Genomic DNA, 11850 nt, shown 5'->3' on the forward strand with positions numbered 1-11850 from the left:
TTGTCTCCCAGGAAACAGCAGGAGACCAGATGCATTCTCCAATATACCACAACAATGCTGAAGGGGCTAGGATCCACTTGTTCATTCATTTAACAAATGTTGATCGAGCACTTGCCGTGAGCCACACACAGTTCTTGGTGCTGGAGATCCAGCAGGGTAAGCGGACACTCACCGTGGTCCTCCCAGAGCTGACGTCCTCATAGGGACAACTGACAATAAGGAAGAAAAGTAAACGGCAATGGTGTGTCAGAAGGTCATGAGTGACGAGGGAGAAAGCAAAGCAGGAATGAGTGGGGGTGCTGGGAGGGGGTGCAACTTGAAGAAGGGTGGTTGGGGAAGGCTTTGCCTTGTGTAGTTGAGCAAAGACCTGAATGAGATCAGGTTGAGCCACGTGGGTATCTGGGGGAAGGGCATTCCAGGCTGAGAGAACAGCCAGTGCAAAGGCCCTGGGCCAGGAGCGTGCCTGCCTTAGGCCAGCTTGGCTGGATTTGAGCGAGGAGGGAGGAGAGAGGAGACAAGGGACAGGGCCAGATCCTGCAGGTCTGTCTAGGCCACAGTGAGGACTTGGACTTTTGTGGCAGGTACGGGGGTGGGCGGTGACGGGACTTAGGTCTTCACAGGCTGCATATGGAGAACAGGCTGTGGCAGGTGAGGGCTGAGGCAGGGAAGCTGATGAGGTGAGTAGGGAACAGTGATATTCAGGTGGGTGATGGTGGTGGCAGTGGGGGTGATGAGAGGTGGTCAGATTCTGGATACATTTTGATGGTCAGCCAACAACTTTGCTGACGGACTGGACTGTCAGCCGACAGTGAGAGGCAAACAGAGTCACAAGTCCCCTCCATGCCTTTGGGCCTGAACACCTGGAAGGATGGAGCTGTCACTTACCTCGATGTGGAAGGTGACGGGGTTGGGGACTGAGGCTGAGGTTTCAAGGCAAAGATGAAGGGCTCAGGGTGACCTCCTCCTGGCCCTGTGTGATTAGCTCTAGCTAGAGGCAGATCCATGTTGGAACCGCAGCTCACCATTCACTGTGTACCCCCCACCCCCACCCAGGGAACAACCCAACCTCAGCCCGCTTGAGCGGGAGTCCCACTGAGGCGCCCTTTGCGGCGTGAGCTGCCACTGCCACCACCAGATGGCGCCACTTGCACCAGCCCGATCCCCCCCCCCCGCCCAGCTCACTATCTCCCCCCACTATTTCCTTTCACTTTCGATCTCTGGCTGTCACCCGGCGTGGCCCCTTCCACACCCAGCTGGGGCAAGCCTGGTGCGTGAGGAGAAAGGGGTTCCTGGCCCCCGAAGGGCGGGGCCGGGATCCCCCTCTTGGGGCTGAGCGGAGAGGGGTGGGGGTCGGGTTCCTGGGTCCCTGGCCTGGGGAGGGTTGCGGACACCGGACGTCGGGGTTCTTAGAAGGGGAGATGAGGAGTTTTCACCACAACCTTGCTTCACGCAGGAAGCTCTTGAGAGTAGGAGGTGGAAACTTAGCCACATCAAAGGACCGAGGGAGGGGCGGGGAGGGGGAGGGGCGGGAGGGGCGGGAGGGGCGGGCAAGGAAGGGGCTGGGGTGCGGGGGTCCGAGACTCGCTCTTCTGTCCCTTCCAAGATCCGGCCACAGGCATGAGGGGCCCCGGGCCGAAATGATAGTGCTGGCGCCAGCCTGGAGCCCAACTGTGAGTATCCCTGGGGGTTAAGGTGGGGGAAAGGAAGAGCGGTGTCAAGATGGGCAGAGCTGAGAGGGGAGATGGACAGAGTTGGGGTGGATAGGGTGTGGGGAAAAGGGACAGAGCTGGGAGGAGATGGACAGAGTTGCGGGGAGATGGACGGGGGTGGGGAGAGATGGGGAAGGGTCGGGGGAAGAAACAGCGAGGTGGGTACAAATGGGAAAGATGGGACCCAGATCTAGGGAGAAACAGGAGAGGTGAGCATGGAGGGGCAGAGGGACGGACAGAGATGAGAAAATCCTGGGCAGAAGTGAGCAGAAGTGGAGAGAGATGGCTCGAGGTGGGGAGGTGGGGGGCGAAACAGACGGGGCAGAGGAGGGTGAAAACTGGTCAGCACCCGACCAGAGGCAGAAAGAGACACAGGAAAGATGGTCAGAGGTGGGCACCCAGGAGCCAAGAGGAGGAGGAGCTGAGAAGTGGAAGAGCTGGAAAGGAGAAAGAGGGAAGAGAGAAAAGGGGGATGGAGGGGGCAGCCTCGGCTAGGGAGGGGGCGGGGCGGAGCCAGTGGAGCCCTCACCCCGCGCCGTCCGCAGACCTCCCTGCTGCTGCTGCTGCTGCTGCTGTTGCTCAGCCCCGGCCTCCGTGGGGCCCCGGACTGCTCCTTCCCCCACAGCCCCATCTCCTCCACCTTCACCAGCACCATCAGCAAGCTGGTGAGCGTCCCTGCTCCAAATCTGAGGCGCAGGTTCTGTCTCTGGGTCTGAGTTCCCCCTGTCTAGGGGCTCCCTGTCTCCCCACTCTGGGTCCCCGGCTCCCCTCCCCCAAGTCCCTGCTTCCTTCTCTCTGGGTCCCTGTCCCCATCTCTCTGGGTCCCTGCCCCCTCCGGGTCTCTGTACCCCTCTCTCTGGGTCCCCATCTCCCCACCCTAGGTCCCCGCCCCCTTCTCTCTGGGTCCCCGCCCCCTTCTCTCTGGGTCCCTGTCCCCCTCTCTCTGGGTCCCCATCTCCCCACCCTAGGTCCCCGCCCCCTTCTCTCTGGGTCCCCGCCCCCTTCTCTCTGGGTCCCTGTCCCCCTCTCTCTGGGTCCCCATCTCCCCACCCTAGGTCCCCGCCCCCTTCTCTCTGGGTCCCTGTCCCCCTCTCTCTGGGTCCCCATCTCCCCACCCTAGGTCCCCGCCCCCATCTCTCTGGGTCCCTGTCCCCTTCTCTTTGGGTCCCCGCCCCCCCAGGTCTCTGTACCCCTCTCTCTGGGTCCCCATCTCCCCACCCTGGGTCCCACCCCCCTCTCTCTGGGCCGCTGTCCCCCCGCCCCCAGGTCCCCATAGCTCTCTTTCCTCCAGTCTGCAGCCAGGCCTGACCCTGTTTTCTCCCGCAGTCTGACTACCTGCTTCAAGACTACCCAGTCACTGTTGCCTCCAACCTGCAGGACGTGAGTCACAGATGGGAGGGGCCCGGGATGGAGGTGGGAAGGAGGGATTCAAGATTCACCACCCCTCAGGGAGCCAGGCTAGTGTGCTGACCCGGCCCCCTCCTCCCCCGGGACCCTGGAGTCCCGGCCCCTAGCCCCACCAGTCTAAGCCCCCTGCCCCCTCCGCCCACGGGACCCAGAGCCTGGGTGGTCTCTCCCCAGGACGAGCTCTGTGGGGCTTTCTGGCGTCTGGTCCTGGCCCAGCGCTGGATGGGACGGCTCAAGACTGTGGCTGGGTCCCAGCTGGGGAAACTGCTGGAGGCTGTCAACACCGAGATACACTTCGTCACCTCATGTGCCTTCCAGGTCAGCCCGGAACTTGGGGAACAAGTGAGGGGAGCGTGATGCTTTCCTAGGGATTGGAAGCAAAGGTCTGCTAGGCCTTCCTGGAGATTTCCTTTGACCTGAGCAGCCTGAGGGAGGTGGAGCTGGAAGCCCAGTCCTGCTGGGGGCCCTCAGTGCTGGGAAGTGACAATTCTCTAAGTACTGGAGGATGGCCAGGGGTCTGAGCCCAATGCACCAATTCTAAGTTTGTTTCTCAGGCCCTGTTGAAGGATGTTGCTAAGGGATTCTCACCCCTAGCAACCTGGAGAGGGAGGGGATTTAAACTCCCTCCTGATCCAGGTCTGACTGGACCGCATTGCTAGACATTGCTAAGGAGGCTTCCCCCTAGCAACCTGGGGGAGCAAGGCTCTAAACTCTCTGTGAGACCCAGGGCTTGCCCTTGACCTGAGGTGACACTGGGGGTGATGCCGTAGTGACGTCTCCCTCCCCTGCCCCCAGCCCCTCCCCAGCTGTCTTCGCTTCGTCCAGGCCAACATCTCCCACCTCCTGCAGGACACTTCCCAGCAGCTGGTGGCCTTGAAGCCCTGGATCACCCGCCGGAATTTCTCCAGGTGCCTGGAGCTGCAGTGTCAGCCAGGTAAAGGTGCCCAGCGCCCCATAGCCCACCGCCCCACCCCCTCCTCTCCCACCTTCACTAGGCCCTCACCCCTTCCACTCAGGGCTCCCCAGACCCCACCATGTTCCTATGGGCTGTGTGACTTTGGGCCTGTCATCCCCCTCTGGGCCTCAGTTTACCCATCTCTGAGAAGGGATTAACCAATCCTGCCTGTTTCTCTGAGGTAGCTCTATGCCATAGAAATAGAATGAGAGTCACACGTTTAAGTGTAAATTTTCTTGTAGCCATGTTTAAAAAAAGTTAAAAAGAAAAAAGGTTAATTCACTTATTTTTCAGGATTCTTTTTTTTTTTTTTTTTTTTGCGGTACGTGGGCCTCTCACTGTTGTGGCCTCTCCCGTTGCGGAGCACAGGCTCCGGACGCACAGCCTCAGCGGCCATGGCTCACGGGCCCAGCTGCTCCACGGCATGTGGGATCTTCCCGGACTGGGGCACGAACCCGTGTCCCCTGCATCGGCAGGCGGACTCTCAACCACTGCGCCACCAGGGAAACCCAGGATTCTTTTTTTTTTTTTTTTTTTTTTTTTGCGGTAGGCGGGCCTCTCACTGTTGTGGCCTCTCCCCTTGCGGAGCACAGGCTCCGGAGCACAGGCTCAGTGGCCATGGCTCACGGGCCCAGCCGCTCCGCGGCATGTGGGATCTTCCCAGACCAGGGCACGAACCCGTGTCCCCTGCATCGGCAGGCGGACTCTCAACCACTGCGCCACCAGGGAAGCCCCCAGGATTCTTAATGTTTGTTATTTTTTAGCATATTATTGGTGGATTTATTTTTTAAACTTTTTTATGTTGGGATAATTACAGATTCAAAGGAAAGGGGCATAGAAACTGTAGAGGGAGGTCCTGCACACCCTTCACCCAGCCTCCCCAGTGGTACCTTTTGCTTGGTAACATTAATTATAGCACAATGTCAAAACCAAGAAGTTGACATGGGTGCAATCCACAGAGTTTATTCAGAGTTTACCAGTTATATATGCGTGCATGCATGTGTATGTGTATTAGTTTGTTACAGCTGCTGTAACAAAGTACCACCAACCAGGTGATTGAAGCAGCAGAAGTTTATCTTCTTACAGTTGGGAAATTGAGGTGTCAGCAGGACCAGCTTCTTCTGAGGGCTGTGAGGGAAGGATCTGTTTCAGGTCTCTGTCCTTGGCTTATAGATGGCCATTTTCATGTTCACATGGCACTCTCCCCCTATGCATATCTCTGTGTCTAGATTTCCCCTTCTTATAAGGATACCCGTCATATTGTATTAGGGCCCACCATTAACAACCTCATTTTAACCTAATCCCCTCTTTGCAGACCTGATCTCCAAATAAGGGCACATTCTGAGGTACCGTGGGTTAGGATTTCATCGTATGAATTTTGAGGGACACATTCAACCCCTAAAAGAGAGAGTGTGTGTGTGTATGTATGTGTGTCTATGTAATTTTATCACACATGTAGCTTTGTGTAACCACATGTGAGTTTGTGCAACTAGATCTCGTCCTAAAACTCCCTTCCTAACCCTTGTCAGCCAGTAATCTGTTCTCTATGATATTGAATTTATTATTACTATTATTATTATTATTTTTTGGCTGTGCTGCATGGCTTGTGGGATCTTTGTTCCCCAACCAGGGATCAAACCCGTGCCACCTGCAGTGGAAGCACGTAGTCCTAACCACTGGACCACCCGGGAATTCTGTGATGTTATTGAATTTATTTATTTATTTAGTGGAGCCTTAACCACTGGACCACCAGAGAAGTCCCTTGAATTCTCATAATTTTACAATTTTTAAAATAATATTTAAATCACAAATTTTGGGGGGGGCATGCCCTGCAACTTGTGGGATTTTAGTTTCCTGATCAGGGATCGAAGCAGGGCCCTCAGCAGTGAGAGCTCAGAGTCCTAACCACTGGACCGCCAGGGAAGTTCCTAAACCAGAAATTTTACTAACTCAATATTTTTTATTTAACCCAATATATTTTAACCCAAAATAATATCATTTCAACACATAATCAATATTTTTAAAAATTACTTAATGAGGTATTTCACATCCTTTTTTCCCTACTAAGTCTTTAAGAATTGGTGTGTATTTTAGATGGACAGCACATCTCAGTTCAGACTGGCTGCAAGTCATGCATTTAATCGCCACATGAGGCAAGTGGCCGCCATATTGGATGGGCCAGCCCTAAAGTTTCAAAGTGGGGAATTCCCTAGTGGTCCAGTGGTTAGGACTCTGAGCTTTTGCCGCCAAGGGCACAGGTTCAGTCCCTGGTCAGGGAACTAAGATCCTGCAAGCCACGCGGTGCGGCCAAAAAAAAATAAGTTTCAAAGTGAAATAACTTTATTGGAATATGACGAGAGACCACGCCCTGTGAAAACTTAACTTGTTCAGTTTATTAAGGTTTCCTTTACAACCAAGTATATAATCAGTTTTGTAACTGAACAACGTCTTAGGAAAATAATAGATTTTGGGGGTTTTTTTGGTACGATCAGGGTTGAATCAGTGTGTATATATTCTATCAACCTTATCTTGGTATTATTCAGAGACTTTCTGTCTTTGTTATATTTGTCTACAAAATTTGTCAAGTTCTGAGAGGGATGGTTAAAAACCTCCCGCTCTAGGGACTTGCCTGGCAGTCCAGTGGTTAGAACTCCATGCTTCCACTGCAGGGGGCACAGGTTCCATTCCTGGTCAGATCCCGCAAGCCGTGCAGGGGGTGGGGGTGGGGGGACATAAGAAAACCTCCCACTCTAATTATATTCTTCTCAGTTTCTTCCTGCATTTCCAATCATTTAGTCATTTATATATTTTTATTTATTTATTTATTTATGGCTGTGTTGGGTCTTCATTGCTGCGCGCGGGCTTTCTCTAGTTGCGGCAAGCGGGGGCTACTCTTTGTTGCGATGAGCGGGCTTCTCATTGCGGTGGCTTCTCCTGTTGCAGAGCACGGGCTCTAGGCGCGTGGGCTTCAGTAGCTGTGGTGAGCGGGCTCAGTAGTTGTGGTGCATGGGCTTAGTTGCTCCGCGGCATGTGGGATCTTCCCGGACCAGGGATTGAAGCCATGTCCCCTGCATTGGCAGGCAGATTCTTAACCACTGTGCCACCCGAGAAGTCCTAGTCATTTATACTTAACGTTGTCATTTGTATTTACATGTATCACTAATCATTCATTCAACCAACCTTTATTAACCATCTCCCTGGCGCCTGGCATTGGAGACACAGCACAGAACAAGATCAAGTCCATGTCCATGGGAGGCTGACCTGCTAATCAAGGAGACAGACGATAAACATGTAAACATATAATTAATCAGGAAAGTGAGTGTAACGAGCCCCATGCAGGCAAATTAAAACAGGGTGATGGAATCATGGGCTGAGGTGGTTAGCTGGAAAGTCACTGAAAATTATGAAAAAGGGAGCAGCCAGTGCAAAGGCCCTGCCTACCTGTTTAAGGAATCATGAGGAGGTCCCAGTGGCTGAGGCCAAGTAAGCAAAGGGGAGAAGGTGGGGGGTGAGGGTACAGAAGGAACAAAGGGGTCCAGATCAAGTGGGGCTTGTGAGACATCATAGCTTCACACGTTGTATCTTTCATTGTTCTATTATCTGTCCATTCATCCACTCAGATACTTACTTTATGTAAATTAAACTATTATTTAGTAAGCACTAAGTAGTAGGTTCTGGCAATAAGGCTCCTGTCACCCTCGTGTAGCTCATAGACTATTGGGGGAAGAAGACAAATAAGCAAATCGATACATAAGCACTAGACACACATTTGTCCCTTTATAAAATAAAATGTAGGGAATTCCCTGGAGGTCCACTGGTTAGGACTTCCACACTTCCACTGGCAGGGGCCTGGGTTCGATCCCTGGTCGGGGAACTAAGATCCCACATGCCGTGTGGGCAAAAAGAAAAAAAAAGTAAAATGATATATTTGAAATAAAAAGTTATTAATGGCTTTAAACAATAAATAAAATTCAACCTTACTATGTGCTAGACACTGTTCTAAGGACTTTTGGTATATTCATGCATTTAATCTTTGTGACAACCTTATGAAGTCGATACAATAATTATCCCCATTTTATGGATGAGGCGACTGAGGCCCAGAGAAGTGAGCAGCCCACCTGAGGTCACACAGCAGGACCAGGCAGGCCTGCTTTTCCTTCCCTGGCCTGGCCCTTCTTCTCAGTCACCCAGCCTCCTCTCTCCTGGCAGACTCCTCCACCCTGCTGCCCCCAAGGAGTCCCGGGGCCTTGGGGGCCACATCCCTGCCGGCCCCGCAGGCCCCTCTTCTGCTTCTCTTGCTGCTGCTGCCCGTGGCCCTCCTGCTGCTGGCCGCTGCCTGGTGCCTGCACTGGCGAAGGAAGAGACAGAGGATGCCTTACCCTGGGGAGCGGGTGAGCCAGTGGGGTGGGCAGAGGGCGTGGCCGGAGTCAGCTGATCCTTTGGGGGCCATTGGTGCCCCGCCTGGAGCACTGACTCCTCATCAAGCTGAGGACCCTGGACTTGGTGTTGGCATGGGTGGCATGTGTGGCGGGGGCGGTGGGGGGGCCTTGAGTAGGGAAGGGGTGGGTCAGTCCAGATGCAAGAAGACCCTTCTGGGGCCATGGAGGGGGACAGACTGGGACAGACTGGAACAGACAGCAGACTGGAGGCCAAAGAGGAGGCTGCTGGGCGAGGGTTTAGGGAGAGAGGACAAGGCCTGAGCCAGGGCCGGACCACGGGGACGGTCAGGGATCATCGGGAGGGATGGGGCTGGAGACTGACAGGCTTGGTCGGGGGTGGGAGGAAGGGGGAAGGGGAGGTGGCGCAAGCAGAGGACGCTGCGTCTGGCCCAGTGGGGCACCTGGGGGGAGGAGGGAGATTCAGGAAAGACAGTGAGCTCAGTGGGGACCTGCAGGCATGAGGACACCGCCCACCCCAACCTCCTCCGGGGAGATATTTGGATACAGGAGTCTGCAAGCCAGGAGAGAGCGGCCTCCTGGAGCAGGCAAAGGGGACCGCCTCTGCAAAGCCCTCCTGGTGTGAAAAAGGTCAGGGTGTTCTAGCAACTTCGCCCAGCCTGGGGTGGGTGGGTGGGGGGTTGAAAATGGCACAGCAACATCTAGGCCTCAAAGGCAAGGTAAGGGAGCTGGGACTTCTCACCTAAGGCAGCAGGAAGAGGAAGCCCCAGAGGCAAACCTGGGGACCAGTCGGGGGGCAGAAGGTGGGTGGTGCCCCAAGGGAGGAGGGAGTGGAGGACCCAGCTTCCCCACGTGCTCAGAGGGATCGAACAAAAGACATCTGGCATCAGTGGCTCACACGTAGAGTGCCTCAGTGTCTCAGGTCTTGTGCTGGAGCTTTCTACAAATTAACTCACTTAATTGAGAGGCTGGTGCCATTATTATCCCCATTTCACAGAGGCGGAAACCAAGGCCCAGAGAGGTAAATCATTTGCCAAAAGTCACACAGCTCGTGAGTGACAGAGCCAAGATTTGACTCTGGGCCTTCTGATTCCAGCTTCTGTGCCTTTCACTCTTTTGCCTCAGTTTCCTTATCTGTACAAAAGACTCTAATAAAATCCTTCTACCATAGAGTTGTTGAGAGGTTAAGGGAAGGGACCACAAAAAACCCTTTGAGCAATGCTGTCCAAGGAAATAGAATATAAGCCACACATGTGATTTTAAATTTTCTAGTAGCTGAATCTTTTTTTAAAGTAAAAATAAGCAGGTTAGTACAAAGAATGTATTTTAGGGAATCCCCTGGTGGTCCAGTGGTTAGAACTCTACTTCCACTGCAGGGGGCACGGGTTTGATTCTTGGTTGGGGAACTAATATCCCGTAAGCCCAGTGGCATGGTCAAAAAAAAAGAATATATTTTATTTCATCCTGTGTATCCAAAATGTCTCAACATGTAATCAATACTTTAAAAAATTATCAATGAGATATTTTTACATTCTTTTTTTCATACCAGGTCTTCAGAATGTAGTGTGTATGCTACACTCACAGCACATCTCAATGCATATGCGAAATTTTTATCAGAAATATTTGATCAGTATTTAGATTCCATGAAATTTACAGTTGCATAAGTAGATTCGTATACTCAAGTTCTTTGAAACCTACAGAAGTTTTCCAATAACTGGTTCACGGAAAAATTTCTAAATTAAATGATCTTTCATGTCAGCATTTGTTTTGGGGAGTACTTTTTTTTTTTTTTTGGCTGCATTTGGTCTTCGTTGCTATGCACGGGCTTTCTCTAGTTGTGGTGAGCGGGGGCTACTCCTTGTTGTGGTGCTAGGGCTTCTCATTGCAGAGCACAGGCTCTAGAGTGCAGGCTCAGTACTTGTAGTGCATGAGCTTAATAGCTCTGCGGCATATGGGATCTTCCCAGACCAGGGCTCGAACCCTTGTCCCCTGCATTGGCAGGTGGACTCCTAACCACTGCGCCAGCGGGGAAGTCCTGGGCAGTACTTTTTATTACAATTTTTTTTGAGATTTTGGTTTTTTTTTGAGATACAATTTTTTTTTTTTTGGCCACGCCTCGCTGCACGCGGGAGCTTCCCTGACCGGGGATTGAACCTGTGCCCCCTGCAGTGGAAGCGCAGAGTCTTAACCACTGGACCGCCTGGGAAGTCTGAGATACAACTTTTTTTTTTTTAAACACATTTTCTATCTTTTTTTTTTTTTAAGTCTTTATTGAATTTGTTACAATATTGCTTCTGTTTTATGTTTTGGTTTTTTGGCCGCAAGGCATGTGGGATCTTAGCTCCCCGACCAGGGACCAAGGACCAGGGATTGAACCCGCACGCCCTGCATTGGAAGGCGAAGTCTTAATCACTGGACCACCAGGGAAGTCCCCGAGATACAATTTTCAATTGAGAAGTTTTCCTCCTACCCTTGTCCCTGTTCACACACTGTTTTCCCACTCTCCCAATAACCACACTATTAGTTTAAGTTTAAATTAGGTAAAATGAAAAACTCAGTGTCTCAGTTTTGCTGGCCACATTTAGAATCCCCAGTATTCACACGTGGCTGGTATCACAGCTGTCCTGGAGAGCGCAGATCTCTCATGGTTGCAGAGAGTTAGTTCTCTTGGCCAGTGATGCCCAAACACATAGTGAGCATTCAGGGTGAATGGAGTTGTTTTTGGCATTAAGACTGTGCCAAGCCCTGAGCTTGGTGCTTTCCTCTCCTCTATCCACGGAGCCTCAAACAGCCCACTGAGTCATCTATCATCCCATTTTACAGAGGAGGACACTGAGGCCCAGAGAGAGGAGTCACCTGCCCGAGGACACAGAGTCGGAACTTGGAGGAAGTCAGCTAGAAACTGGTCCTTTCCTTGGCCACATTGCTCCTGTCACTGTCTCCCCAGGATGGAGGCAACGCCAGCACCCAGCAGCAGCCCCGGCCTCACCCTCCCCCCTCTGTACAAAGCCCTTGTCCCCAGCAAATTGTATATAAATCATCCTTTTCTACCAGCTCTGGCCAGGCCTGTCTGTGGATGGGACAGGGTGAGTGGATGGGGCAGTTTGGGTTTGGGTCTTGGTTTTTCAGTTAATGCAGTGTTTCATTCAATACCTATTTTCTGAGGCCTCCTGGGCCCCAGGGCCAGTGCAGGGCAGGGCTGGGACCCAGACGTGAATGAGAACCAGCCCCACCCTCTCAGGGTTCCTGGTCCATGGGGGAGAAGACAGGGGCCCCAGAGAGCCCCAGTACAGGATGACACACGCTCTAATGGAGGTAGCATAGGCACTGTGGGAGCCCCGAGGATGTACCTGAGCCAGGCTGAGACAACAGGGAAGCTCTC

The 11850-nt window shown here is 52.7% G+C and overlaps 1 protein-coding gene across 1 annotated transcript; it reads left to right on the forward strand.

Moving 5' to 3' along the window:
* Positions 1-1608: 1608 nt before the first annotated feature.
* FLT3LG (fms related receptor tyrosine kinase 3 ligand) lies at positions 1609-11505 on the forward strand. The gene is made up of 7 exons (XM_079723760.1): positions 1609-1670; positions 2255-2374; positions 3036-3089; positions 3291-3434; positions 3912-4050; positions 8281-8462; positions 11292-11505. The coding sequence occupies exons 1-7, from the start codon at positions 1638-1640 to the stop codon at positions 11502-11504; spliced, it is 885 nt and encodes a 294-aa protein (XP_079579886.1). The 5' UTR covers positions 1609-1637; the 3' UTR covers position 11505.
* Positions 11506-11850: the final 345 nt, after the last annotated feature.

Source organism: Hyperoodon ampullatus (genome assembly GCF_949752795.1).
Source record: "Hyperoodon ampullatus genome assembly, chromosome: 18".
NCBI classification, from domain to species: Eukaryota; Metazoa; Chordata; class Mammalia; order Artiodactyla; family Ziphiidae; genus Hyperoodon; species Hyperoodon ampullatus.